Below are 26,574 nucleotides of genomic sequence, written 5' to 3' on the forward strand. Positions count from 1 at the left end.
GTATGCATCACAGTCATTGGGAAACATTTCAGCATCACAAATGCATTGTGCTTTAGTTCTCATTTACAAAAAAACTAAACCATGCTATCGCCATCATAAACTCATGTACCCAAAAGAACATCTTTAGCTAAGTTACTACACTATTTTACCTTAGGAGGTACAAATGCCCATCATCATTTTTGCACCAGGTGTTCCTAATCCTCCCAAATACTATACTTCATTATTTAAGCAATGACCATTCCAATTTGCTACATAAATTGTCAGTTACAAATTTATGGCATAAGACAAGCCAGCAACTTCAAAATGGTTAGGCAAAACCCACAGCTGTTACTTATATTTTCATTAATGACCTACACACAAAAAGCAGGCATGTGCCAATGTAATCTGCTGACAACATAAAACTGGAGGCATTTTCGAACAGAGGAGGATCAAAATATTATACAAAAAGAATTGGATTACCTAGAGGACTGAAGTAATAGAAATTGGATAAAATTTAATGGTACAGCATGGAAGGTCATGCACTTAGGGACTAATAAGAATTTCTGCTATAAACTGGGGGCTAATCAGTTGGAAACAACAGATAAGACAGATCCGGGTGTATTAGTTGATCCCAGGCCAACTATAAACCAGCAGTGTAATGCAGCTGTAAAAAAAGTGAATGTGATCCTAGAATGCATCAGACGAGGCATTTCCAGTAGGGATAGAGAAATATTAATGTCATTGTACAAGGCACTAGTAAACTAGAATACTGTATACTATTCTGGTCACCCATGTCCAAGAAAGATGAATTCAAACAGGATCAGGTATAAAACAGGGCTACTAGAATGATGGGTTAGGGAATAGAGAGCCTATCTTACAAAGAGGACACTAAAAGATCTTGGCTTGTTTAGCCTAGCAAAACGAAGTCTGAATCTGTGTTAACCTACCAACTAGGTTTTAAATAAAAAAAAGTAGCCCTGATGAAAAGGGATACTGAGCTTCCCATCAAGTCACTGACCTGAATCCTGCTGATGGGCTCTGCCCCTTCCTACCAGCTCCTTGTGGTCTATGCTTGCCAGATTATCTATTGACTCCAGCAAGGAATGACTCTATTTAGAGTCTAACTAGACTGTGTGAACAAAAAACCACCCATTCAACTGGATAATTTCCGCCCCACATAGCTGTAGCTTTAAAACACTGCCATACTAGTTTTAGTTGGGACTGGACACAGATACTTAAGTAACTGTGAGAAAGGCTGTTTCTGTTACCAATGACTCAAAGGTTTATTTTGTGTGTTTTATAGGCACCAAGTACTAGAGAGAGAGAGATGTGTAAAAAAAATGTGGGCTATTATATACAGAAATTAATCCTCGCTTACCTTCACATTTTCTGAATTCTAACTGAAATTCCTCTCAGTTTTCAGACACATTCCATCCTATTATTATAGTTAACATTTATAGTGCAGTAGTGTCTAGATACCTCAGACATTTTAGGGCCCCATTGTGCCAGGTCCTTTACAGCCATATTAAACAAAAGACCCTGCCCCTAAAGAACTGACCTCTCTCCCATCTGCTTATGCAACCTTTTTCATCTTGATCCAGCCTCTTCTCAGTCAGGTAGGGTGTTCAGGATCCATGGGTACAGCCATATCTAAAACTCTTTCCACTTCACATACACTCCTCTCTTTCCCTCCAAGAGTATCAATTCCTCTTACAAATTGTCTTAACAGTCTTTTTACTTTTGCTTAGTACTCACGCTCTCTCTGCAACACACTGCATAGTACTGCATGAATACATACGTATCCACCACCTCAGAGTAGAGTAGCTGTAGTTTACCTGATTCTCCGTTTTTCCACATCTTGCGGGGAGATGAATTTGGGTCTCCTGCAAACCTCTCTCTGTGTCTTATAGTGAAGGTTTCTTTGATTCATGGCTGAAAACACAGCACAGACAGCAAATTTCTCTTTCAACAATCTTCACATTTGGGGCAAAATTCTCCATTAAGACACTCTGCCAAGACTGCCACCTAACGATGCCAATGTCCCGCTCTTACTACATGCAGCAAACTCCCATTTGTGTCAGACTACAGGAGCCAAGGTCTACCATGTAGATCAGATAGGAGAATTCTGACTCCAATTTTTTTTTAAATAGTTTTGCTCTGAAATCTAAAGGAAATGAGATACTTCACTTCACTTTCCAGGGCTATGGAGAGAATGGATGTATCATAGGTAGCAGTTGTGGAAGAGTCTCCACACTGTTCTGATCATGTGCTTCAACCTTCACCTGGAAGAACCACCTCTATAGAACGGGTAGTTGCATTTTTCATACTCAGGTTTCAGCCTCTCCCTAAACACTGTCAACAAAGGCCACAATGTATGTGGACACCTCTCTCCCCTTACAGCTATACTTGGACCATTAACTCTTCAAATAGGCTACCAAACAGCCATCACAGGCCACCAACTTTCATTGACTGGCAACACATGGTAGTCTGGATTTGAACCAATGATCCAGGAATGAAAGACTTCACTACAGGGACTCTAACAGCATAGTTATGCTGGCATAACCCCACAGCCCAGATGCTGCCTACAGCAATGACGGAAGGATCTTTTCCCCCATTGCTGCAGGAACGTGACCTCCTTGAGTGACAGTAACATTCTTCTGTCAATCTAGCTACATCTACACTTGGGGTTAAGTCAGCACAGTTATGGCTCTCAGGTATGTGGATTTTTCAGACCCTGAGCGATGCAGCTGCTTGACCTAAATTGTGTGTGTCTACAAGGCCTTTGTATCGCATTTACTGTCCCTAAACAAAACCCAAAAAAATCCAGTCTCCTAGATTTTTAAATAAAAATAAAAACTGAAACCTTATTTTTGGAAAATAAGCCAGAATGTTATACCATTTGGGCTGTCCAGGCAAAGATATCTGTATTTGTTCACAAAAATAAAGAGGTAGATTGAAGGAACAACCCTCATTGGTTACTCTAGTATTTCTAAGGAACGGACCTACAATAGCTTAATTTCTTGCAGAGGTAACTGGTTTTTCATCTGGTGCTCTTAGCACACCAAAAATACACAGATATGGCCTCTACAAGCTAAGTAACTTGCAAGAATGAGGATGCTTTCTAATAAATGGTGTTAAAGGAAAACTCCATCCATTCTGCATCATGCTTACCAACAATAAAGTGACTTTTTAAAAGGGTGGTCATGGTTCCCAATTTTTTATTCTATTTCTTTCTTTATTTATTTATTTAAAGGAGAAAGTTTCAGTTGCATTTCCCATCCTGATCAAACTTTTATTTTTTGGCTGGCAGTTCTCAGCCTCCACTTCCTGAATGAAGAAGGGTCTAATGATGCAAGACCCAGAACTAGCAAAGCTTTATGACGACACCACAAATTTCCTCCCCACACCTTTGGAGTGCAGGAGACAAACAAGGAAGGAAAGGAGGCACATCAGGGAAGAGGTAATGAGGCTGTGGAATTTATAATCCAGCAATTCTGCTCACCACATTAGCAGAGGGATACAAATTAGAACAGGCTGGAGGTATACCCTCGACCATGCCTGGGGCCAAATCAAGCCCTGGCTGTCCCTAATACAGGGGCTGTAAGCCACCTCCCCTTTGTCCACATACTGGTCCAGGGCCAGCACAGTAATAAACTTTCCCTTTGGTGCCTGCATAAGGATGCATGGTTTTCCAAGTCATCCTCTTATCCGGGGCTTGTACGCTACCTGACCATGTACTTCAACTGTTGTCCAGTCATACCAGCAAATGGATACTATCATCCCCAACCAGATTTTAAAAAGGGATGGGGTCTCTCTTTCAGGGAAAGAGAGAGAGAGAAAAAGAGGCTCTGCAGGGAAAACCCCTAGAATTGCTAAGCTTGGGGTATAAGCTCAGGATGAAGTTTACATTGTATTAAGTTATCAGAAAGTAGTTTAGGTAGGAGTTTTATACTCTCTTCAGAGCAGGATGGGAACTCCATGCTGCTTACAGGCGTATAGACTGAGTTCCAGCATAACTTCCAGTAGGAAGTTCATGTTTCCCTTCTGCCTCTTTTTTTCTGGGTAGAAGGCAACAGCAGCAGAGATTCAAGCATATACTAGTACTAGTGAGTCTGAGTGGAGCCAGATGATCAGTCCAGGTGGTTTGTGTTTCTCCAAGTGTATGGATAGCAGGTCTGGGGAAGAGGTGAGAAGGGGAGTAAATTCTCATAAAAGGGGATAATTAGTGGTCTTAGCTTCAAGTTTGAGTATCTGGTCACCTTGGAAGCACTGCTTTAAGTCCTGACATGGTTAACCCGCTACTTCATCCTTCCCAGGCAGACAGAGCCATGGTCTGGCCACTCTGCTTGCTAGCAACCTATACTCCAGCTCTTCTGGATTACAGAGCAGCCCGTAGGTGGCTGTGGGAAAGCTACTTTAAGTTAGGGCAGGCCTTGAGACTGTTCTAATTTATACTGGATGTCATGCTAGCCTCTGGAACAGGCCAGAATCAGCATGAAGCCGTGGCTTCTGACCTTTGCCCTGCAAGGGTGAGATTCAGGTGTATAAAACTTCACACCTGAAACTAGATTCCTGGAGAAAGCAGCACAGGGGAAAGTTTATTATTTGTGGCAATGGTTCCACAATAACCTCCTGGTAAAACACTAAGTAATGACTGTCTGGACTCTATGCCAAACCCTATCTTCAACTAGGAAATGGATGCATGATTTAAAACAAAAACAAAAAAACAACCATTTTAGTTTAAGCCCAATTCTGTGGGGTGGCTGTCTGGCTCTAAAAGGACATTTGTGGCATTAACAGAGAGAGAGCCACATGGAAGAGATTAAGTAGAGCTCAGCCTGCCTAATAGTGATCTAACAGCGGTGGGAGCAATATGTAAATAGTGTTTAAGATTTACAAACTAAAAAAAGCAAAGGCTCTCTTCTCCTTAAACCAGTAGTGAGAAAACCTGGAAACTGGTTTGCAGTCTATTCCTTAGGGCTCATTACTTATCATAACCAGAATGAGAAATTCATGAGAAAAGACTAAGCTAGTTTTCAGGCTTCTTTACTCGTGGCTAAGAAAAGCAAACTTTAAGTATTCCTCTTCTAGCTGTTAACTGTTTTTAAAAGGAAGTTGGAAGCTGGTTTACAGATTCTTCCATGATTCTTTCACATTCTTAGTGTCAAAAAACAATGCAACTTTTCACAAATCAGCTGAATCTTGAAGTGGAGGCTTTTTAATTTAAAAAAAAAAAAAATCAGTCCGAATAGGCACATCAGTTAATTCAGGGTGACTAGCTCTTGTATTGAGAGCTTTAATGGATTCCCTTTTCCTTTGACCACCACAAAGTAAGATTAATATCTTAACTTCTCCTCTACTAACATAGTTTACACAACATATCTGAAAGGAAGAAAAAAAAAACCCCAACGTACCTTTAAAGTTGAGTTCATATTCATGTCTCCCAGCTTTGAACTGCAACGTTGGAGGCACTTTTGCTAGATAAGCGTGCTCCAGGTCACCGCTGGATACTGTGGAAGCATCATGATCACCATCCTGTCAGGTCAGAACCAAAAGAAGAAAGATTTTTCTTAATCTTCTCAAAATGAGAAAGTATAAGTATCCGTTCTGTGGCGGCTGTGGTCTTACAGGCCTGTGTGCTCCTGTCCTTTAAAATAAGGGCCATCCACCACCAGGTAGACAGAGAAACCTTCCCCAACTCCCGAGATGGAGATGGGAATGGGGAGCGGGAGAGTGCGCTGCTGAATCTGGAATGTCAAGAAACACTGAAGGAAAGAGAAGGTTACATTTCAAGCAATGAAAACAGGTGGAAATACCTGTCACCTATTTCAGACAACGCACTGAACAGACATCAGTCAGTAATGACTTTCAGTCGCTTCTGACTGTTCTGTATCTGAGCCATTGAACCTAAAAGTTAAAGTCTCCGTATCCCATTATTAATCCTCTGAGCTCAAATTTGATCAACAGACTATTTAAAATAAAAAAGACAGCCCATGTAGCTTCCAATAGTTTCCACAGATTTAATGCAATGGGGTTGGGGAGCTGCCTTTCATCTACACACTTACTTCTGTTCCGTATTCACGCCACACACCATATTCGTCCTTCCAGTACCAGAGCCAATCTGTTGTAAGAATGAAGTGAGGGGGTTTGGTCACAGATGATGCTGTGGAGAGGCGCCTAACTTTGGCAGAGCCACAGGTCATATTCTGAAAATATATATACTGCAAGCCACTGTATAAAAACCTGTGTGAGAGGGCCAAAGGGTTTAAAAAAAAAAAAAAAAGAAAGCTTCAGTCAGTTGAGCCTACTTGTAACTTCTGAGTCATAGATCCATAAAAATAATGCAAAATATTATGCCCAGTGTCAAAGTAATGTAAGTGCCCCCAAGAGTGAAATGCAAAGTTCTGATTCCTACAACAATCAGTATTCACCCCTCACACTGCTCATACGTGTGTATTATTTTGTATTGTATATTGTGGCAAAGTTTAAGACACAATATTGTAAATCTATATGAAATCATATCTTATAGAGATCAGAATCATGATATAGTGGTTCTTGAGTCGGACATAAAATGTGCATGTGTAAACTTCACACACACTTCTGCTAATTCCTTATATTCTGATCTGGAACACCTCTTGTCTTTTGATCCCCCTAAAGCAGGAACAGAAGACTGTGGATATTGCAATAATTTTGTGATATGAATTAATGGATAAGGCCCTCAAAACTCATTTTCACTTATAGCTTAAGTCAGGCTTTGAATAGGCTTTGATCCAACATAAGCATGGGCTAATCGACAGATCTGTTCATCAGCTGCTCCAATCCTCTCAATATAATTTTCAGTGCTTAGTGGCCACTAGCCACAGACATGCAACTTGGGAAACAGAACTTCAACCATTTCTTTCAAAAGTTCATCATCACTACAGACATAAGAGAATCTGTTGGCTGTTAGCAGCAGCAGTACTACTGTTCTTTTTTCAGGCCATGAGCCATTAGAAGCCGAGACCATTACAAACACACCAGGTGGAATGTGAGACCTTTTTAAGTAAGTGGCCCATATACATATTCCAGTACATTATACCAAATATTGGCATGAGTTGGGGATGTAAAAGGTTAACCGGTTAGCATTAGGCTTACTGTTAACTGACCGTAACCATTAACTCCTAGCCCTGGCCGCCCCACGCCAGCCGGAGCAACCTCAGCCCCAGCTGCCCTGCGCCAACTGGAGGGAACCCAGCCCCGGCCACCCCACGCCAGCCGGAGGGACTTTGGTTAACCATTTAACGTTTTAAATGACAAGTGAGCTGTAGCTCACGAAAGCTTATGCTCTAATAAATTTGTTAGTCTCTAAGGTGCCACAAGTACTCCTTTTCTTTATCCCTAGTATGAGTCTCTTCCAATATCTTCTTTGCACTACCATAGCAATTCCAAAGCTTTCTGAAGTTATTCCCAATTTTGCAATTGCTACTTATGCCCCTCAGCTGTCTCTCTCTCTCTCTCTCTGAGCTCTAATCCTCCCACATCTCCCACCTGCAAGGACTCCTCCCTGGAATGAGAGAAGAGTCATGCACTATCTCAATATGATGCTACAATGGTAAAGGAGAAGCACTCTGTCATAAAGGCAGGGATGAATCAGGACAACAGCTAGTCAAAACAGGACAAATTTTCAAGAATATTTTAGTCTAAATTATTTTCTTCAAAAGTTTTCCTACCATCTCCGTTGTAAATAATCCACTTGTGCAATAGTGCAGAACAACAAACAAGTGAGCTAGCCACTCAGGTCTATAGCATAACCCATAAACGCCCAAGATGGATCCCAGGCTACAACAAACAACCAGGGGGCTAGATCCGTCAGCTGGTGTAAATCAGCTAAATCCCACTGATTCACTAAATAAAATGAAGCAGTTTAGGTATCGACTTTAATGGAGCTTTATGCCAGCTAAGGATCTAGATCGGTATTTCACTTTCAGAAAGAAAGCCACAAACATTAGTAAATTACTAACAGTTTATACCTGTTATTACTGGGGTCACAATATGCTTTTTCAATTTTCTCCATATCCTTCAAGTCCTTCCACAGGGCACCTTCCAAGATCTGCCATCTATATGGCAAATGAAAATGAACTCTGATACACTTATCTAAAAAAAGGTAAAAATGAAATGAAGCTGTATTAGTTCTATGGCCCAACACAAGATGATTTTTCTGGGTATGTGTATTGGAATATAATGCTTGTGAAGGCTCCAGGTACACAGCACTAGCAAGTGTCCACCTACTGAATAGGTACAGCACAGTCATCTCAATGCAAGCTTCCATACACTGGCCAACAAAAGTGATTCAGTTGTGACCAAGAGGGACCCCCTGCTGTAGTCCCATTGCATTCTTTGCTTGTGTTTAAAAGCTACTATTAAGGATGGAATTGCGGTGATGGTGATGGATGTGTGTTTGCTTTAAATCTATAAGGTCATGTGTTACTATGAATGAAAATCCCCACAATGAATTAAATAAATATTTTTTCCAACCAAACAGATTACACTGGTGACCTTGTTAACAATGACAATGAGAGTGGGAGACCCAGTTAGATTCCCAGAGTTAATATCTGTTGCTTCCCATGCTGATGCTGTTCGAACAGTCCAGTCCTCTTTACCACTGTGATGCTGGCAGACCAGGTGCCAGCTCTTGCTAAAGCCACTAGCTCTCAGCTGAACACCAACAAATACCATGCTGGAACCTGTGTGTTAATATTCTTAAAATAGGTATTAGATTTATAAAAATGTGTTTAGTGTTTAGACTTTATGAAATGCTTGTATGTATTAATGTCACTTACAACATCTGTACCCCATGTTATAAGGTGATATTACAGAGGATTGCGATGCAAATACTTAATTGTGTAAGTCAGTCAGTTATCAAACAGAAAAGAAACATTAATTAATGTAAAATTCTGGCTTTCTACAGAAGGTATTAGAACCTACCCATCAAGAAGGCCCACTGAAACCAAATGAGCCATTGTGAAACATCAAACAAAGACTCTGTTAAATTGCATTCCTCCCCCCACCAAATAAAGAGGAGATGCAAGCATGTACTCATCCCATCAGTTTGAACTCTGGGGGGGGAGGAAGTAATAAAAGTCCCTAACAAAAAGAAACAGTATCTCTATGTTGTTTGGATTTTAGGAGGGCAAGATTTCTAAGCATAAGCAAGGGATCCCCAGCTGCTTAGCTTGGGTTAGCACTAAATGACATACAGAGCTTGAATATTACAAACAGCTTCTATCAACTTTTGGATCCTAAGATTGTAATCTATTTGTGTACTTATGTTTACCTGCTTTAACCTTGTAAATTACTCTCTTATTTCCTCTTCCTAGTTTATTAAGTCTTTAGATAAATTATTATCGATTAGCTACAAGCGTCACTGGTTTGAGTTCTCTAATGAAACTGATCCTGGAGTAAGTGACTAGTCCTTTCGGACTGGGAGTAACCTGAATATTGTTTCAGAGTAGCAGCCGTGTTAGTCTGTATCCTCAAAGGGACCACCTATCACAAAGATAAACTCACCTAGGTGGCACGACAGATTGGAGTACCCAAGGAGACTGTCTGTGACTCTATGTTAACGCTGTTTTAGTGCCTGAGGAGTTCACACTTGATAATTGGTTGGTGAAATCTAAGTATAGAACTCACAACTAGTTTGTGGTTTGTGCCCTGCTTCTGCACAGTCTGCCCCAGACTGCACTCACATTCAAGCCACTGCAGGACAGCTACCACTGTCCCTCTTGACAATATAGGCATTTTGTGACTGAGACAGAGCTCATACTAAGAAGTGTAGATATGCACAGCTACTGAGTTAACATAAAACTCCTCACCAGGAAAGAGCAAAGACCAAATAAAAGTCTGTTTTCACAAAGTTCAAGCTGTTTTTCATTCTAGAGCAACAGGCAGAGGACCTTGAACAGCAGCTGAAGTCAAAGAAACCACACTGCACAAAATTATGAAAAGAGGCACCATCAGCAGAGAGGCAGCAGGCTGAGACCATGAACAGGGAAAAGGATGAAAGGTGAACATGGCAACGAGGAACAGAAAAAGAGAAGGAGACATGCAACCATACACAAACAGCAGCAACAGCTACTTCACCCTGACAAGTTGGAGGATGCTCAGAATGAGAGGAGGCTGAGGTCAGATAACAGTTCAAACAGCCTTAAAGAGACACGGGGCATGTCTTCACTGACAACACTAAAGTGCTGCTATGGCAGCACTTTAACATGGCTGTGTAGTTGCAGCACCAGCTCTGGGAGAGAGTCTCCCAGCACTATTAAAAAAAACACCACCACCTCCACGAGGGGCGTAGCTCCCAGTGCTGGTGCACTGTCTACACTGGCACTTTACAGCACTCGGGGGGGATTTCACACCCCGAGCAAGAAAGTTGCAGCGCTGTAAAGTGCCAGTGTGCAGACAAGCTCAAGTACTGAAATGGAGCAAGACTATCCTAGTGTCTTAGGGACACAGATCTGATCAGTACAGTCACAGACAGTCTCCTTGGGTACTCCAATCTGTCTTGCCACCCAGGTGAGTTTCTTTGTGATAGGTGGTCCCTTTGAGGATACAGACTAACACGGCTGCTACTCTGAAACAATATTCAGGTTACTCCCAGTCAGAAAGGACAAGTCACTACATTCCATCTTATCTAGTATCCAGTCTCTGACAGTGCCAGTGCTTCAGAGGAAGGTGTAAGAGCCCTGCAGTAGCCAGATATGGGATAATATGCTTCATCCCCGCATCAGATATAGGAATGAGACATAATTAGAGACTGCATAAGCCCTGAAACTTGAAGTTTAATATCCCTTCCAAAATGTATTAGCAATAATCATGACAACTCTGGATACTCTTGTTATCCGTATAAATGTCCAATCCCTTTTTGAATCTTGCTAAGCTCCTGGTCTCAATGACTTTCAGTAGCAACAGGTTTCATAGTATAATTACACATTGTGGAAAAATATTTCCTTTTATCAGTTTTGCCACTTTTTAATTTCATTAAAAATCTCTTTGTTCTTGTGTTATGCAACAGGAGAACACAAGCTCCCGATCTACCTTCTCTAGACCATACTAACTCTAGTCTAAGAAACTGCGGAACCACCTGATCAACATTCTCTACAGCAAACAGGGAAAGATTAAGAATGAGCTCTCAAAACTGGATACTCTCATAAAGAACCAACCTTCCACACAAACTTCCTCGTGGCTGGACTTTACAAAAACTAGACAAGCCATTTACAAAACACACTTTGCTTCTCTACAAAAGAAAAAGGACACTAAGCTATCTAAACTACTATATGCCACAAGGGGCCACAACAATGGTTCCCGTAACCCACCCAGCAATATTGTTAATCTATCCAACTATACTCTTAGCCCAGCAGAAGAATCTGTCCTATCTCGGGGCCTCTCCTTTTGCCCCTCCACCTCCACGAACATGATACAGTTCTGTGGTGACCTAGAATCCTATTTTCGACGTCTCAGACTCAAGGAATATTTCCAACACACCTCTGACCAACATATTAACCCACAGAGACCTTCCTGCCAACACTACAAAAAGAAGGATTCTGGGTGGACTCCTCCTGAAGGTCGAAACAGCAGCCTGGATTTCTACATAGACTGCTTCCGCCGACGTGCACGAGCTGAAATTGTGGAAAAGCAGCATCGCTTACCCCATAACCTCAGCCATGCAGAACACAGTGCCATCCACAGCCTCAGAAACAACTCTGACATCATAATCAAAAAGGCTGACAAAGGAGGTGCTGTCGTCATCATGAATAGGTCGGAGTATGAACAAGAGGCTACTAGGCAGCTCTCCAACATCACTTTCTACAAGCCATTACCCTCTGATCCCACTGAGAGTTACCAAAAGAAACTACAGCATTTGCTCAAGAAACTCCCTGAAAAAGCACAAGAACAAATCCGCACAGACACACCCCTGGAGCCCCGACCTGGGGTATTCTATCTGCTACCCAAGATCCATAAACCTGGAAATCCTGGACGCCCCATCATCTCAGGCATTGGCACCCTGACAGCAGGATTGTCTGGCTATGTAGACTCCCTCCTCAGGCCCTTCGTTACCAGCACTCCCAGCTATCTTCGAGACACCACTGACTTCCTGAGGAAACTACAGTCCATTGGTGATCTTCCTAAAAACACCATCCTAGCCACTATGGATGTAGAAGCCCTCTACACCAACATTCCACACAAAGATGGGCTACAAGCCGTCAGGAACAGTATCCCCGATACTGTCACGGCTAACCTGGTGGCTGAACTTTGACTTTGTCCTCACCCATAACTATTTCACATTTGGTGACAATGTATACCTTCAAATCAGCGGCACTGCGATGGGTACCCGCATGGCCCCACAGTATGCCAACATTTTTATGGCTGACTTAGAACAACGCTTCCTCAGCTCTCGTCCCCTAATGCCCCTACTCTACTTGCGATACATTGATGACATCTTCATCATCTGGACCCATGGAAAAGAAGCTCTTGAGGAATTCCACCATGATTTCAACAATTTCCATCCCACCATCAACCTCAGCCTGGACCAGTCCACACAAGAGATCCACTTCCTGGACACTACGGTGCTAATAAGCGATGGTCACATAAACACCACCCTATATCGGAAACCTACTGACCGCTATTCCTACCTACATGCCTCTAGCTTTCATCCAGATCATACCACTCGATCCATTGTCTACAGCCAAGCGCTACGATATAACCGCATTTGCTCCAACCCCTCAGACAGAGACAAACACCTACAAGATCTCTATCATGCATTCCTACAACTACAATACCCACCTGCTGAAGTGAAGAAACAGATTGACAGAGCCAGAAGAGTACCCAGAAGTCACCTACTACAGGACAGGCCCAACAAAGAAAACAACAGAACGCCACTAGCCATCACCTTCAGCCCCCAACTAAAACCTCTCCAACGCATCATCAAGGATCTACAACCTATCCTGAAGGACGACCCATCACTCTCACAGATCTTGGGAGACAGTCCAGTCCTTGCTTACAGACAGCCCCCCAATCTGAAGCAAATACTCACCAGCAACCACACACCACACAACAGAACCACTAACCCAGGAACCTATCCTTGCAACAAGGCCCGTTGCCAACTCTGTCCACATATCTATTCAGGGGATACCATCATAGGGCCTAATCACATCAGCCACACTATCAGAGGCTCGTTCACCTGCGCATCTACCAATGTGATATATGCCATCATGTGCCAGCAATGCCCCTCTGCCATGTACATTGGCCAAACTGGACAGTCTCTACGTAAAAGAATGAATGGACACAAATCAGACGTCAAGAATTATAACATTCAAAAACCAGTTGGAGAACACTTCAATCTCTCTGGTCACTCGATCACAGACCTAAGAGTGACTATACTTCAACAAAAAAGCTTCAAAAACAGACTCCAACGAGAGACTTGGAATTAATTTGCAAACTGGATACAATTAACTTAGGCTTGAATAGAGACTGGGAATGGATGAGTCATTACACAAAGTAAAACTATTTCCCCATGGTATTTCTCCCCCCCACCCCCCCCTGTTCCTCTGATATTCTTGTTAACTGCTGGAATTAGCCTACCTTGCTTGTCACCATGAAAGGTTTTCCTCCTTTCCCCCCCCCCCCCCCCCCCGCTGCTGGTGATGGCTTATCTTAAGTGATCACTCTCCTTACAGTGTGTATGATAAACCCATTGTTTCATGTTCTCTGTGTGTGTGTGTGTGTGTGTGTGTATATATAAATCTCTCCTCTGCTTTTTCCACCAAATGCATCCGATGAAGTGAGCTGTAGCTCACGAAAGCTTATGCTCTAATAAATTTGTTAGTCTCTAAGGTGCCACGGGTACTCCTTTTCTTTTTGCGAATACAGACTAACACGGCTGCTACTCTAAAACCTAGTCTATACTGTTTGCTAATTTTATCTACTTTTATCATGTCAACTCTTTAAGAAAAGGAAATTCAATCTTTTCAGTCACTCTTCAAGAGAGATTTCCCATGCCCTGATCATTCTTGTCGCCTTTTTCAGAACTCCCTTTGACTCTCCTGTATCTTTTTTTAGATGGGATGGTCAGTACCATACACAGTATTCCAGATGAGGCCACACAATTGATATGAGGCATTATAATGTTCCCGTGTTATTCTCCATTCCATCCTAACAGTGTTTGTTTTCTGATCGCAGCTGTGCATCAATCAGAGATCTACAGTGAGTTGTCTGCAGTGACACCCAGGTTCCTACCCGGAGCTAATACAGTTAATTCAGAACCTTGAAAGATATGCTAGTAGTTTAAAAGTTTTCCCTCCAATATATGTTAACTTTCATTTATCGACACTGAACTTTAATTGCCACCTCATCGTCCATTAACCTAGCTTAGTTAGGTCTTTCCGAAGTTCCTCAATCCCTCCTGGTCTTGACTAATCTAAGGCCATATCTACACAACACAATTATGTCGACCTAATTTACGCCAGCATACAGCCACCACAGTTATTATATTGCTTGTGTTCACACGCACTTGGCTCCTTGTATTGGTGGTGCGCATCCACACTAGGAGCGCTTGTATTGATTGTACTGTCAGTGTGGGGCATTGTGGGACGGCTTCTGAAAGACAGTAACAGTCAACATAAGCAACAGTGTCTAAACTGACACTGCGTCAACCTAATTACACTAACCGTGATTCTACGCCATTGGGGAGGTGTTACTAAATCGGCGTAGAGAGGCACTTATATCAGCGGGAGCCAAATTTAAGTGTAGACACTTCCACCCTTAGATTGATGCAAGGCAGCTTACATTGACCTAACTGTGTAGTGTAGACCAGGCCTAAACAACTTCTGTCATAGGCAAATTCTGCTACTTTACTCCCTTTTCCAGAGCACTCATAAATATATTAAATTCTGTATCCAGTACATAGCCTTGAGGTATCTCAGTGTTAACCTTTTGCCAGGATGAAAGCTGACTATTTAATCATACTCTGTTTTCTAACTCCAAGCTAGTTTTTGATCCATGGCAATACTTTGCCTCTCACCCCATGACGATTTTGCTTCTTTAATAGCGTTTTGTGAGGGACCTTGTCAAAGGCCTTTTGAACAGCTAAAAATATTGCCAGCTACTAGATATAGGAGTACTTTGACACATTCAAAGAATTCTATTAGATTAGTGAGATACCATTTTCCTTTGCAGAAAACATATCATCATATAATGATCCTCCAAGTGTTTTAATAATCTATTTTAAAATTATCGTTTCAACCAGTTAGCTGGGTACAGATGTAAGATTTATTGGCCAGTAATTCCACATATCATCCCTAGCATCTTCTCTGAAATACAGATACAACATTTGCTACCTTTCAATCCTCTGGAACAGTAGCTTTTTTAAAAATGAGACTATACGTCATACTTAAGGGCCTTCAGAACTCTTGGGTACATACTAGACGGATCTGATTACTACTAAATCTAAAATCTACTAAGTTAAGACTGTTGCCAACACCATCTGTGATAAAAAGTACTGTATGGTGTTTTCTGGTTACCAGAACAAGCAATACGACAAGAGAAAGGATACATGGCAGAAGGTGGTGGAACTGTCACAGACTTCACGTTGTAACAGTGACGTAAATGAAGGGAGAGTCAACAGAATCAAGGGCAACCTTAGGGATCTGGAAAGAGAATCAGTGTGGGTTTGCCCAAACTGATGTTCTCAGAGATTCTTTCTGTGTCAAGCATAAGTAAAGGGGAAAAAAAAGACCAATACTAGAAACCAAATGAGGGCTGCATAGATGGTAAAGGAAGAAGGGTCACGATTTCATGGAGCAGTGCTTTTCAGCCTTTGTAGAAGGAGGAAGAAACTAGCAACAATGGCCTTGTGGCAAGTGTATAGCCTAGGGACGGTGGGGAGAAAGGAAAAAGGTCTTATTAGGAAGTGAAGACCAGTTTCCAGTCATTTTTACTGAGTAAAATCATTATACAGGATATACCATAGGACTATTTGGTGACTAATTAAAAACAGAACAAAACAAAAAACTGACCCACACACATTCTAAGATAAAGGAAAAATTAATGCAACTTGCTAGTATCATGATGACTTACCTTGAAAGCTACAACTTTTCCTTATGTAGTACAAGCAGATCTCGTCTAATTCTTCATTACTATTTGTATTCAGGGATACCTGACTAAGACTGTCTCTTCTTGCTACAAAGGAAGAATCAGAGATTTCATTTATAAATAGCTTTTGTATGCGTAGTTTCAACAAGTTCTCCCAAATAATGCACTTATGTTTAGAGAAGACACACATGAAGAGACTTTGTAACTACACGACTCTGATCCAATTCCAAGAAGACTGAAGTTGAAGCCTCCCCACAACAAAAATAGATTCAGGCACATAGTTACTACATATAACAAAAAGTCATAACATACTTACATTTTACAGCATAGATGGGGTCTAACTATGTCCCATAACAAAATAAAGCATTTGTCATTTTGTCCAAGCCATTAGTCCGATTACATAAGCCTGTTCTTTGTTTTGTAATATAGACAGTCCCTAATTTGGTCCAACTTACATTTTTAGATCCTGAGCATGTAAATGATACCTAACTTAGATTCCCTTACAGATGTAACTTAGATACCTTTACTCATCACTAAGGCTGCAATTCTTTCGCGGAGGTCACAGATTCCGTGACTTTCCACAACCCCCGTGACTTCTGCAACACCTGATGCAGCTGACTTCAGGGCCACCCAAGCAGCTGGCCCTGGGGCCACCTGTTCCCAGAGGCCCCAGGGACTGCCGGAGCAGCAGCTGGTGTGGCTGGTCCCACGGACCACCCAAGCAGTAGTCCAGGGGAGAGCCCGGAGCAGCAGGGCCCCAGAAGTAGAGATTTAGTCAGGGGTATGTTTGGTAAAAGTCATGAACAGGTCACGGACCGTGAATTTTTATTTATTGCCTATGACTTAGCCTTCCCATCACCTCTGAATTTGACTTCTGGGTCTCTATTTAGTTTCTTGAATTCAGTTTTTAGGTGTATTGTAACAATACAATACAAGAACAGAATCAAACAGAAAGTGAAATGAAGGCAGAGAGACGTTAAATGACTTGACCAAGGTTACACAGACAGTCAATGGCACATCTGGAAACAGAACCCAGAAAGCTTGACTCCTAGTCCCCTTCTCCAGACTTAGTCAGTTCTTAGTCAGATCAGTTACATAATATCATGAATCAGACTTGCTCGGCTTACTAAGAAAGATATCTACATCACCCCAACCAGTGGAGTAACAGCCTTATTGTTTCAAAACACACAAGTTATGTGGGTATCCCAGACACCTATTCACCTTGCCACCTTTTAACACAGAGTCTACAATTTAGAACTACCGTGGTTCCAAAGGTATATAAGAGAGCTGAGTGATCAGATGGCAGTTATACATTCTGTTTTTCTACTCTGCACTCCTTTAATTAATTTAGCATAGTTTAAAAATGTAAGTGGAAAAGGAATAGAAAACATTAAAGCTATTAGAAGCAATTAGGACACTGCTTTCCATGGCTTCTCATGCTAGACAACCTAGATAAGAGAAAGGTGGAGAAGTATATAAAATCTCACACACAAAAAAAAACAAACCTGCCTTTCCTTTAATGTGTTCTCTCTCTGCTTAACCCACTTCCACAGGAACTATAATAAAGAATCCCTTTCTTCCCATTTCCAGTCCTACTCTTCTGTTCTATAGAGGTTTTTTACCACACTCATCACCACAGTATCCGAACGCCAACCATAAAGCATTAAGCAACACGACTACACTTCTGTCACATGTTGTTTGTTCTCTCATCCTCTCCCCAGAGAGAGAAGCACATGCAATGGAGTTTCTTGTTTTGGCACTGTGTGACTTTTTCTTTTTTGTTTTATATATACACACCTGTTATTCTGTGTTTATGTTATAGAAGGAAAGGTCAAAGAACTTCACCTTGTACTTGGAGTGGAAAGTGGTGAGGTTTGCGATGGTCCTTACTCCCTGGAGAAGATCATTCTACCCCAGGATCAAGGCTCTTGCATCATGGCAATCGTTTTATCCTTCAGAAACCTATCTATGCCTCAAAATTTGACAAGGGGGATGTTTATAAAGAGAGAGAAGGTCCCTCACCTGGTAACAGGATTGCCAACCCTCCAGGATTGTCCTGGAATTAAAGATTATGTCATGTGATGAAACCTCCAGGAATATGTCCAACCAAAACTGGCAAACCCTAATAAGAACTAGAGCAAAGTCTCAATTTCAGTTTCCCCTATCTAGCAGAGATCTGTGTTAATGCTATGCTCGCTGTCACCTCCTTCCCTAATGTTTTAAAAAGAATAAAGTGTTTTACCTTTGCATGGTGAAAAAGTGCCATTTTTGATGTCGTACATGTTTCTGAAGATAGAAGGCAGTTTGGCAATCAGGTTCGGGCTCATTCCCCGCCTCTCCAGTTTTTCATAACACTCCAGATTTAAAATGTTATGTGATCGCTTGCAACTATTGCCAAATCTGCACTCTCCTTGCAAGTAGTACTGGCACATATGGAGTTTGGTGCAGATCTTCTTGAAGGTACAAGACCCATAGAGTCCATCACCTTTGTTATAATGCATGCATACCTGGGAAAGACAAAAAACAACAACTCTAGTGCAAGTAGTATATTTTGGCCACTTTCTTGTTCATACACACTCAAAACAAAAACAAAAAGCCATGAAGAAATGTATAAGGGTTTTTCTGCACGACTGCTACGGTTTAGAACAGTGGGGCCCAACTTATTACACAGGAGGGCCATGTAAACTAAGTATAACCTTGTGTGGGCCAAACAGATTCTACATATTTTAATAAGATTTAAAGTCATCTGTATTGATTTATATTTTAAATTCAGTTTGTTTTATATGTATTTAAATAAATAGACAATACTGTACATAGATACAATCTACACACTTGTGTAAACTAAAATGATGTCAACATAACGACAAAATACTAATAAATTGGCCGTTAGCATATTGTGGCCTTATGAAATGCTCTGGTTGGGTACCCCTGCTTTAGAATGGGCTTTTGGGCAGACTCAAACATCTGCAACAAACACATTTAGGCCCACTTCGATGATGGCAAATGGAATTTTACTCTAACTCGTATACATTTGGCATGGTTGAGTTGCTCTTGCTGTAAGAACCTCAACTCTTTAGGTTGCTAATTTTGCTGTGCTTGATTTCTCATCTTTAGTGTTTTAAGAAGATAGGTTTTGAACTTAAATTTCCCTGTAAATTCTAGTCATGCAAGTTGAGACCATTTGAGTTTCTCTTTTGTTAATCCTTCTAAACAGGTAACACCCAGTACTACAGATTTGTATTATGGATGATTAAATACTAAAGAACAGAAATATTTATAGAAAGTCAATACAAAAAATCATTGTATAAATTACATTAGAACATTTTTAAAAGATACAAGAGCTATTAAATTAGCATGTCTAGTTTCTTGAAAGCCACTAGTCCTGTGTGTTTGGAATTTTTTTTTTTTTTTTATTATTCTGAATGAATTTGGGTCTCATGAAAAGCTAGTTTTTACCATCTAGCTCTGCTAATGCACTTCAGTCTTAAATCATAACACTCCTGATATTCCAGACTCAATTTCTGATAAAGCTCTGTCAATACACTTCAATCTGATCTGCAATATCCATTAAAAAAAATAAAAAGTTAAAACAGCAGAGGTGTTGCAGGTCAGTGATGAGGTACCACGCCAGAGCTATGAAGGAAATATGTAAAAAGCAAGACACTGATCAGGCAAATACTTCTGCACATGGTTGATTTTACTTCGGTAAAATTACTCTCAGTAATAAAGTTAACTATAATTACAAATGTTGCAGGATCAGGGCCTACATACCTCATCATCACAGTATTTGCAATGCCATTATTCTTTCTTTTCATGATATTAATTGTAAAGCGAATAATATATTGCTCCAGTAGTACTCACCTCAGGTAAGAGTGAAGAATCATTCTGAAGCAGGAGCTGACGCAACTCATCATCATTTAAGTTTTGAAGCCCATGTTTTTTTAGGACACTGAGGTTATGCTCTGACTGAAAGTTATGAACAAACTTGCATTCTTTCCTACATGTTAAGAAAACCAAACATAAAGACGATACGTAACCAGATTACATGGTAGTTACACTCCAGAATGAAAAAGCAGGAATAATGGTTTATATTTCTAGCTCTCCTACCACAAATACACTACTAAACTTGAGCAGCATAAAATATTCTCAATCAGTACATAAATGATTATTTGTATGATGCATTAGTCTTTGTGGATCTCCATGATTCTAAGTAGTCTGACTATAAGGGGTCTTGTGAACTATGTAATCACATAATTGAAGATTACTTTTAAATTCCTGCATGTTTGTGCTTGTGTCCCCAACTTTTCCCCCATTTATATCAAGCCTCTAATCCTCGTGGTCGCAAAGAAAGTCTTCAAATTTGAACAGAGGTCTTGTCTATAGTGGACAACTTTACTATGTTAGTAACATTTGTTCTTCCTTAATAGACTGAAATGCATTCTGCATACACATATATATGCTTCAACCATCAGGGTCTTTAGGTAATGTTGCAGACAGATCTCGAATTCTCAGGGCTAAACAAAAAGTGAGCCTGAATCACTTTGGGGTAAATTATTTGTGAGCTAGTATATAGGAACAGTAAGCACAAGCCTTTAAAAGTAACCTCCTACAAGAAGGGTATGTGGAAAAAATGGAGCTGCTCTGTAATACTGTATGTTGACCTGGGTTATTGGGATGTTTACTGTATGAACATAGAGCCTGCCTTTTATACTAAGCAATAAGGAAAAGCAAGCAGGAAGGACACATTGGCTCATGATAAAAAAAAAAAATCCTTAAATATTTACCAAGGGGTGACAAGAGACAGTGATTGAACTATTAGCTGTGAAATTTCTACCACCTGGCTCCAGCCAACTTACAGAACTGGCTTTAACATGCAAGGCCAGAGCCCAGGAACTGAGAAGGACTATGACTATTTAAAAAGAAGACTCCCTCTCAAGAAGGGGAGGGGGAGGTAGCTTTCCTGAACAGCTAATTGAGACAGACCTGATGGAGTGTTTAAAGAAGCTAGGCTGATTTAAGCCACCATCATCCATAGGCCTATAGGGAAGACAGACATGGGTGTAGACTGTTTTAAAATCTTTCTCTCTCTCATGATTTGTTTCTACTGCTAATATAAATAATACTTTGCTTTTAAGATGGCAGTGTGGTCACTATACACACATCACTTGAGTGGTCACAGACTTCCAAGGGGAAGAAACACAGGGGTCAGGGCCATCCTTACCCATATGCAAAGTACACAGCTGCATGGGGCACCAAATTTCCTGGTGCCCCGCGCAGCTGCGTGCTGCTCCCGGCCTTGCTCTAGCTCTTCCCGCTCCAGCCCTGTCCCTGCTCTGCCCCCATTCCCCTGAGGAGTGCAGCAGGGCTGGGCCTGCACTCACTGGCGACAGGAAGTGCAGTGACCCCGCCCCCAGCTGTGCCGCTGGTGAGTGCTGTGGGGTGGTTCCTCCCTGCCCCCCAAGCCAGCCCCTCCACCCCTGCTCATGCATAGGGCCCCAGAATGGCTAGGGACAGCCCTGACAGGGGCTAAACCCAGCACCGCTGATACACAGGATACTGTAGCCAGGGACCGGACTAGGAGTGAGAGAACTGAAAAATTCCATCCCACGAGAGGTAAAGGCATGAGGCCGGACACCTGAGGTAGATGCACTCACAGACACAGAGGGGCCAGAAGTACAACTAGCACTGCAATTGCCACAGGGGAAGTATAATGAGCAGAGTTTCCAAAGTTCCACAGCTTCCTCAGCCATAAGCCATTTGCAAATGGGGGTGCCATTCTGACCACAGTCTAAGTCATCAGAGACAAATTTAAGGACGGGTGCATATGACTGAGAGGAGGTCTTCTCCCCCCATACTTAATCAACTCTCATGCCCTTCCCACACATCTTGTCCCCTTATAACCTTACTCTCTCTAGGGCCCTACCTAGAGTCCTAAATCACTTCTTCCCTCTCCTCAACATGTAGGAAAATGGGGAACAATTTAGGCTGAACACAACTGGGAAGAATAGACGGAAAGGGGTGAGAGAGGTACACCTCTTCAAAGGGGTATAAGACATCAGGTCTCTGCAAAAACACACATGTAGAGGAGGAAACATGTTTATTTTAAAAACTGGAGCATTCACACATAACTTAAAGTTAAAATTACTATAGTTTTTCCATCTAGCAAACAAGGAAATAAATGTTTAAGTCATTCATTTCATCTACACTTTATTTGCTTTTTAATCAACTCAACTCCTGCCTTTCCTCGGTTCTTTCACTCTCATCCTAATTAATAGGGGTAACCTTACCTCCAGCTATAATTACATACACACACTTCTATAGTTTCTACAAAAAATTAGAACAAATTTAGAACAAGCACAAAAATACAGCCATTAACATAACTTTTTCAAACATTATAAAAAAACCCACGGTGCAACCATCATTCACAGTTGAACACTAACCCTCACTTGCACATGCCCCTACAAAAACAGGTACAAGGTGATCTACAAAAGCCACATCTATCCTAGTTAGACCAATAAACATGGCCAGAATTCAAAGGCATCTCCTGGTTGCTCAGGAGAAGGGTGGATACGTAGTAGGCTGTGGATGGTGGAAGGAGATATCTGTTGTTGAAAAGGAATGAGTGAGTTGAGGGAATAATTTAACTGCTTACATCTTTGAGCGTGTCTACACTGGCAAAGTTGCAGAGCCATTCAGACAGCGCAGAAGGAAAACTGATGTTGTGTGTTCACACTGTCAGCTGCCTGTGCAACAGCCTGTTCACACTTGCAGCACTATTTGGAGCGGTGCACTCTGGGCAGCTATCCCACAGAGCACCTCTTCCTCTATTGCCACTCAGACTTGTGGGAAGGCAGAGGGGGTCGCAGGGCATCCTGGGTCATGTCCCAATGCCCCATGATGCATTGCTTTGTGTCCCAGGAATCCCTGTGCTTCTGTCCGCATTTGGCACCATCTTTCAACGGTTTGTGTACTGCACGCCCTGCCTCTTTCAGGCTGCAGGAATGGATCCCAAACTTATGAGCAGTGTGCTGCTCGCTCTGACCAACACCTCACAAGTGGCAGTGGAGTTATTCCTTAAACTACAAAGGCAAGAGGAGTGTGACATTGATCTTGCCACAAGAAGTAGCTACTACATGAGATTGCTTGTGGCATTCACAGAGGTGCTGACCACAGTGGAACGCCGCTTTTGGGCTCAGGAAACAAGCACTGAGTGGTGGGATCACACTGTGATGCATGTCTGGGATGATGAGCAGTGGCTGCAGAACTTTCGCATGAGGAAAGCCACATTCATGAGACTCTGTGATGAGCTCGCCCCAGCCCCGCACATGAGAATGAGAGCTGCCCTGTCGCTGGAGAAGCGTGTGGCAATTGCACTGTGGAAGCTGGCTACTCCAGACTGCTACTGATCAGTCGCTAACCAGTTTGGAGTGGGAAAGTCGACTGTTGGAGTCATGTTGATGGAAGTGTGCAGGGCCATTAATTGCATCCTGCTCCGAAAGACCGTGACTCTGGGCAACATACGTGACATTGTGGATAGCTTTGCACAAATGGGCTTCCCTAACTGCGGCGGGGTGATAGATGGCACGCACATTCCAATTCTGGCACCAGACCACCTAGCCACAGAATACATTAATCACAAGGGGTATTTCTTAATGGTTTTCCAGGTGCTTGTGGAACACCATGGGCGTTTCATGGACATTAACGCAAGCTGGTCTGGAAAGGTGCATGACATATGCATCTTTTGGAACACAGGCCTGTTCAAGAAGCTGCAAGCAGGAACTTTGACCATTTAAAAACCCACTGGTGATGCCTCTGTGGGAAGCTGGACATGGCCGATGACAATATTCCTATGTTTATAGGGGCATGCTGTACGCTCCATAATATTTGTGAAGGAAAAGGTGAAAGCTTCCCTCAGGGCTGGACCACAGAGTCTCAGAGCCTGGAGGCTGAGTCTGAACAGTCAGAGACCAGGGCTATTAGAGGAGCACAGCACAGGGCCATAAGGATCAGGGATACCTTGAGGCAGCAATTTGAAGCTGAAAGCCACTAATCTTTGCTGCTATGCTCTGGATTGCAGTGCTTGTAATTCTAGGAGGTGACTAGTACACATGATTAAATAAGGGGGTTTAACATAATTGTATGTTGCTTTGCAGTGCTCTTTTTGCTTTCACTTAATAGAATAAAGATTGCTTTCAACCCAACACAATTCTTTATTTAAAAGACAACCACCAGAGGAGAGAGTCAAAAGACAAAAATACATCAGCAGAGAGGGGGAAGGGAAGGTCTCCAGAGGAGGAGGAGGGGTTCCAGGATGATTACAGATTTCTGTATGTCCAGGCATGATATCCAACCTTATCCTTTGAAGTACAGTGCAGGGGGTGCTGTACTTCAGCAGGGCCAAACTGCAGAGGGATGGGTGTTGAGTGCAATGGGTAGTGGAAGTCCACACTGCTGGACTGTGAAGAGGGAGGCGTGAAATGCTGCGGATAGAGAGTGGAGCCAGGAGGTTGATAGTGTGGTGGTGGGAAAGAGTTTTGTGACAGTGGCTACAGGGGAGGGTGGGCTCAGAACTGCTTGGTTTGAGAAGCTTGTATCGCCTGGAGCTTGTCCACTTGGCACTCCATAACATTTAAGAGCCACTCCGTGGCTTCTTTCTGGTGTGCCTTGTTCTCCTTTTGGTCCCTCTTCTCACTGTCCCACCACTCCTTCAATTCCTGTGTTTTGGCGGTGGAGTGCATCATAAACTCATGGAGAAAATCCTTCTTAGTTCTTCATGGCCGCTTTCTAATTCTGCACAGCCATTCTGTGGTTATCTCTGTGAAGTTTAATGCGACATTTTACAGAAGCAGTACTGTTTGCAACACTGACTCAGTGCTTTAAAATGCAGCCAGTACTCACACAGCTGTCACTAAGTGGCTGACCACAGGCAAGCACACATGAGCCACAAGACCCCCCCCAAAATGGTGGGTAGCCAAAGGGGCAGGGTAAATCACTCTTCTGGGACCCTGCTGTATACTGGGCACATGGCTCTTGGGGAAAGCCAGCACTGTAGGGGGGCCTGATGATCACATCCTGTGGAAAGTGTGGGGACAGGAATGATTATTATGGAAGGTATCTCGCTGCTGAGGGTGAGCAGGGAATCAAAGGAGGTCTTCTCCAAGCCTGCGGTTTCTGCCCTGGCCCCTATGCAGCTCACCTGTGTGCAGCAATGCCCCCCCTCCCCCGTGATGGCACAGTGGCATGGGAAAGTTACCATTAATGGGGCAAGAAACAAAGCAGCTCTGCTGAAGAACCTGCAGCAGCAGATTGCCCAGTATCTCCATGAGTGTTTCCTGGAGATCTCTGAGAGAGATTCTCATGAAGTGAGGGACTCTATCAACAGCCTGTTCCGCAGCTCAGACTAGGCATGCAGTGGGAGACAAGCCTGCTTTCTATAACCCCCCTGCTCCCACAAAATCAGATCCACTTACCAAGGGCCTCCTTTCCTGTTTGTGCTTCGCCAAGATCCAACTGTTGTGACTGGTTAAGCTCCTCCAGGGTAGAAAAGAGCTGCTGGCTGCATGCATTTCTGGCCCCCGAGCCATCCTTTGCCTCTGGGTCCCGCTTCCCCTCTTCGTCCAAGATTTCCCCTCCTGGCTCGGTCCACTCTCGACTGGTACACGAGCCAACGAAATATTCACAGTGGCCTTCACAGTGGAGATGGGGTTGCCACAGAGTATCACGTTCAGCTCTTTGCAGAACTGGCAGCTCGTGGGTGCAGCACCGGAGTAGTGGTTTGCCTCCCGTGTCTTGTGCTAGGCGTTCCGCAGCTCCTTCACTTTTACCCTGCGCTGCAATGTGTCCTGGTCATGGCCCCTTTCTATCATGCATCATAAAATCTGAACGTAGGCATGATAATTCCTACTGCTTGAACGCAGCTGGGACTGCACAGCCTCCTCTCCCCAAATGCCGATGAGGTCCAGCAGCTCGACATTGCTCCAAGTGGGGGATCGCCTGGTGCGTGGAGCAGGCGTGGCCACCTGGAAAGATGCGCTGAGACCACTGCACGCATCACCGAGCAAACAGGAAAGAATGTACAGGGTGGGGCTCACGGTTGGTCACCTGAGGGCAGGGCAGTAGAGTTCAAACGGATGACCAGAGAGGTGAGAACAGGCATTGTGGGACACCTCCCAGAGGCCAATCGCAGCGCTGTAATCGCCACTGTCTCTACACTGGCACCACAACACTGTAGCCCCGGCGCAGAAAGCTGTACATCTCTGTTTTTTTTAGAGCGCTACAACTGCACAGTTTCTGTGCACTACGTGGCTTGGCAGTGTGTACACCAGTGCAAAAAGCTGCTTTACTGCACAGAAACTTGCCGGTGGAGACAGGGCTTAAGTCTGAGAATCTCCTCAGAGCATCACAGCTAAATACAAGGTGGAACAGATTGTTTTTAGCATAAGTAGTTACCCATATTTCAAGGCACCATTT

General features: G+C 42.8%; 1 protein-coding gene across 3 annotated transcripts in view; it reads right to left on the reverse strand.

Moving 5' to 3' along the window:
- LOC119856483 (protein mono-ADP-ribosyltransferase PARP12-like) overlaps positions 1-26,574 on the reverse strand; it is a 37,517-nt gene that overhangs the window by 9,591 nt on the left and 1,352 nt on the right. For all 3 annotated transcript variants that reach the window (XR_006282782.1, XM_038404009.2, XM_043519044.1), the window contains exons 2-8: positions 19,966-20,101; positions 18,347-18,611; positions 16,090-16,191; positions 7,989-8,112; positions 6,045-6,222; positions 5,394-5,514; positions 1,815-1,911 (exon numbers count right to left, since the gene is read on the reverse strand). Coding sequence is in view for 2 of the 3 variants with exons in the window: in XM_038404009.2 (XP_038259937.1) it covers positions 1,815-1,911; positions 5,394-5,514; positions 6,045-6,222; positions 7,989-8,112; positions 16,090-16,191; positions 18,347-18,611; positions 19,966-20,101 (1,023 nt within the window). In the remaining variant the exon portion in view is untranslated. The remainder of the gene's footprint in view (positions 1-1,814; positions 1,912-5,393; positions 5,515-6,044; positions 6,223-7,988; positions 8,113-16,089; positions 16,192-18,346; positions 18,612-19,965; positions 20,102-26,574) is intronic.

Source organism: Dermochelys coriacea, chromosome 1 (assembly GCF_009764565.3).
Source record: "Dermochelys coriacea isolate rDerCor1 chromosome 1, rDerCor1.pri.v4, whole genome shotgun sequence".
Taxonomy (NCBI): domain Eukaryota; kingdom Metazoa; phylum Chordata; order Testudines; family Dermochelyidae; genus Dermochelys; species Dermochelys coriacea.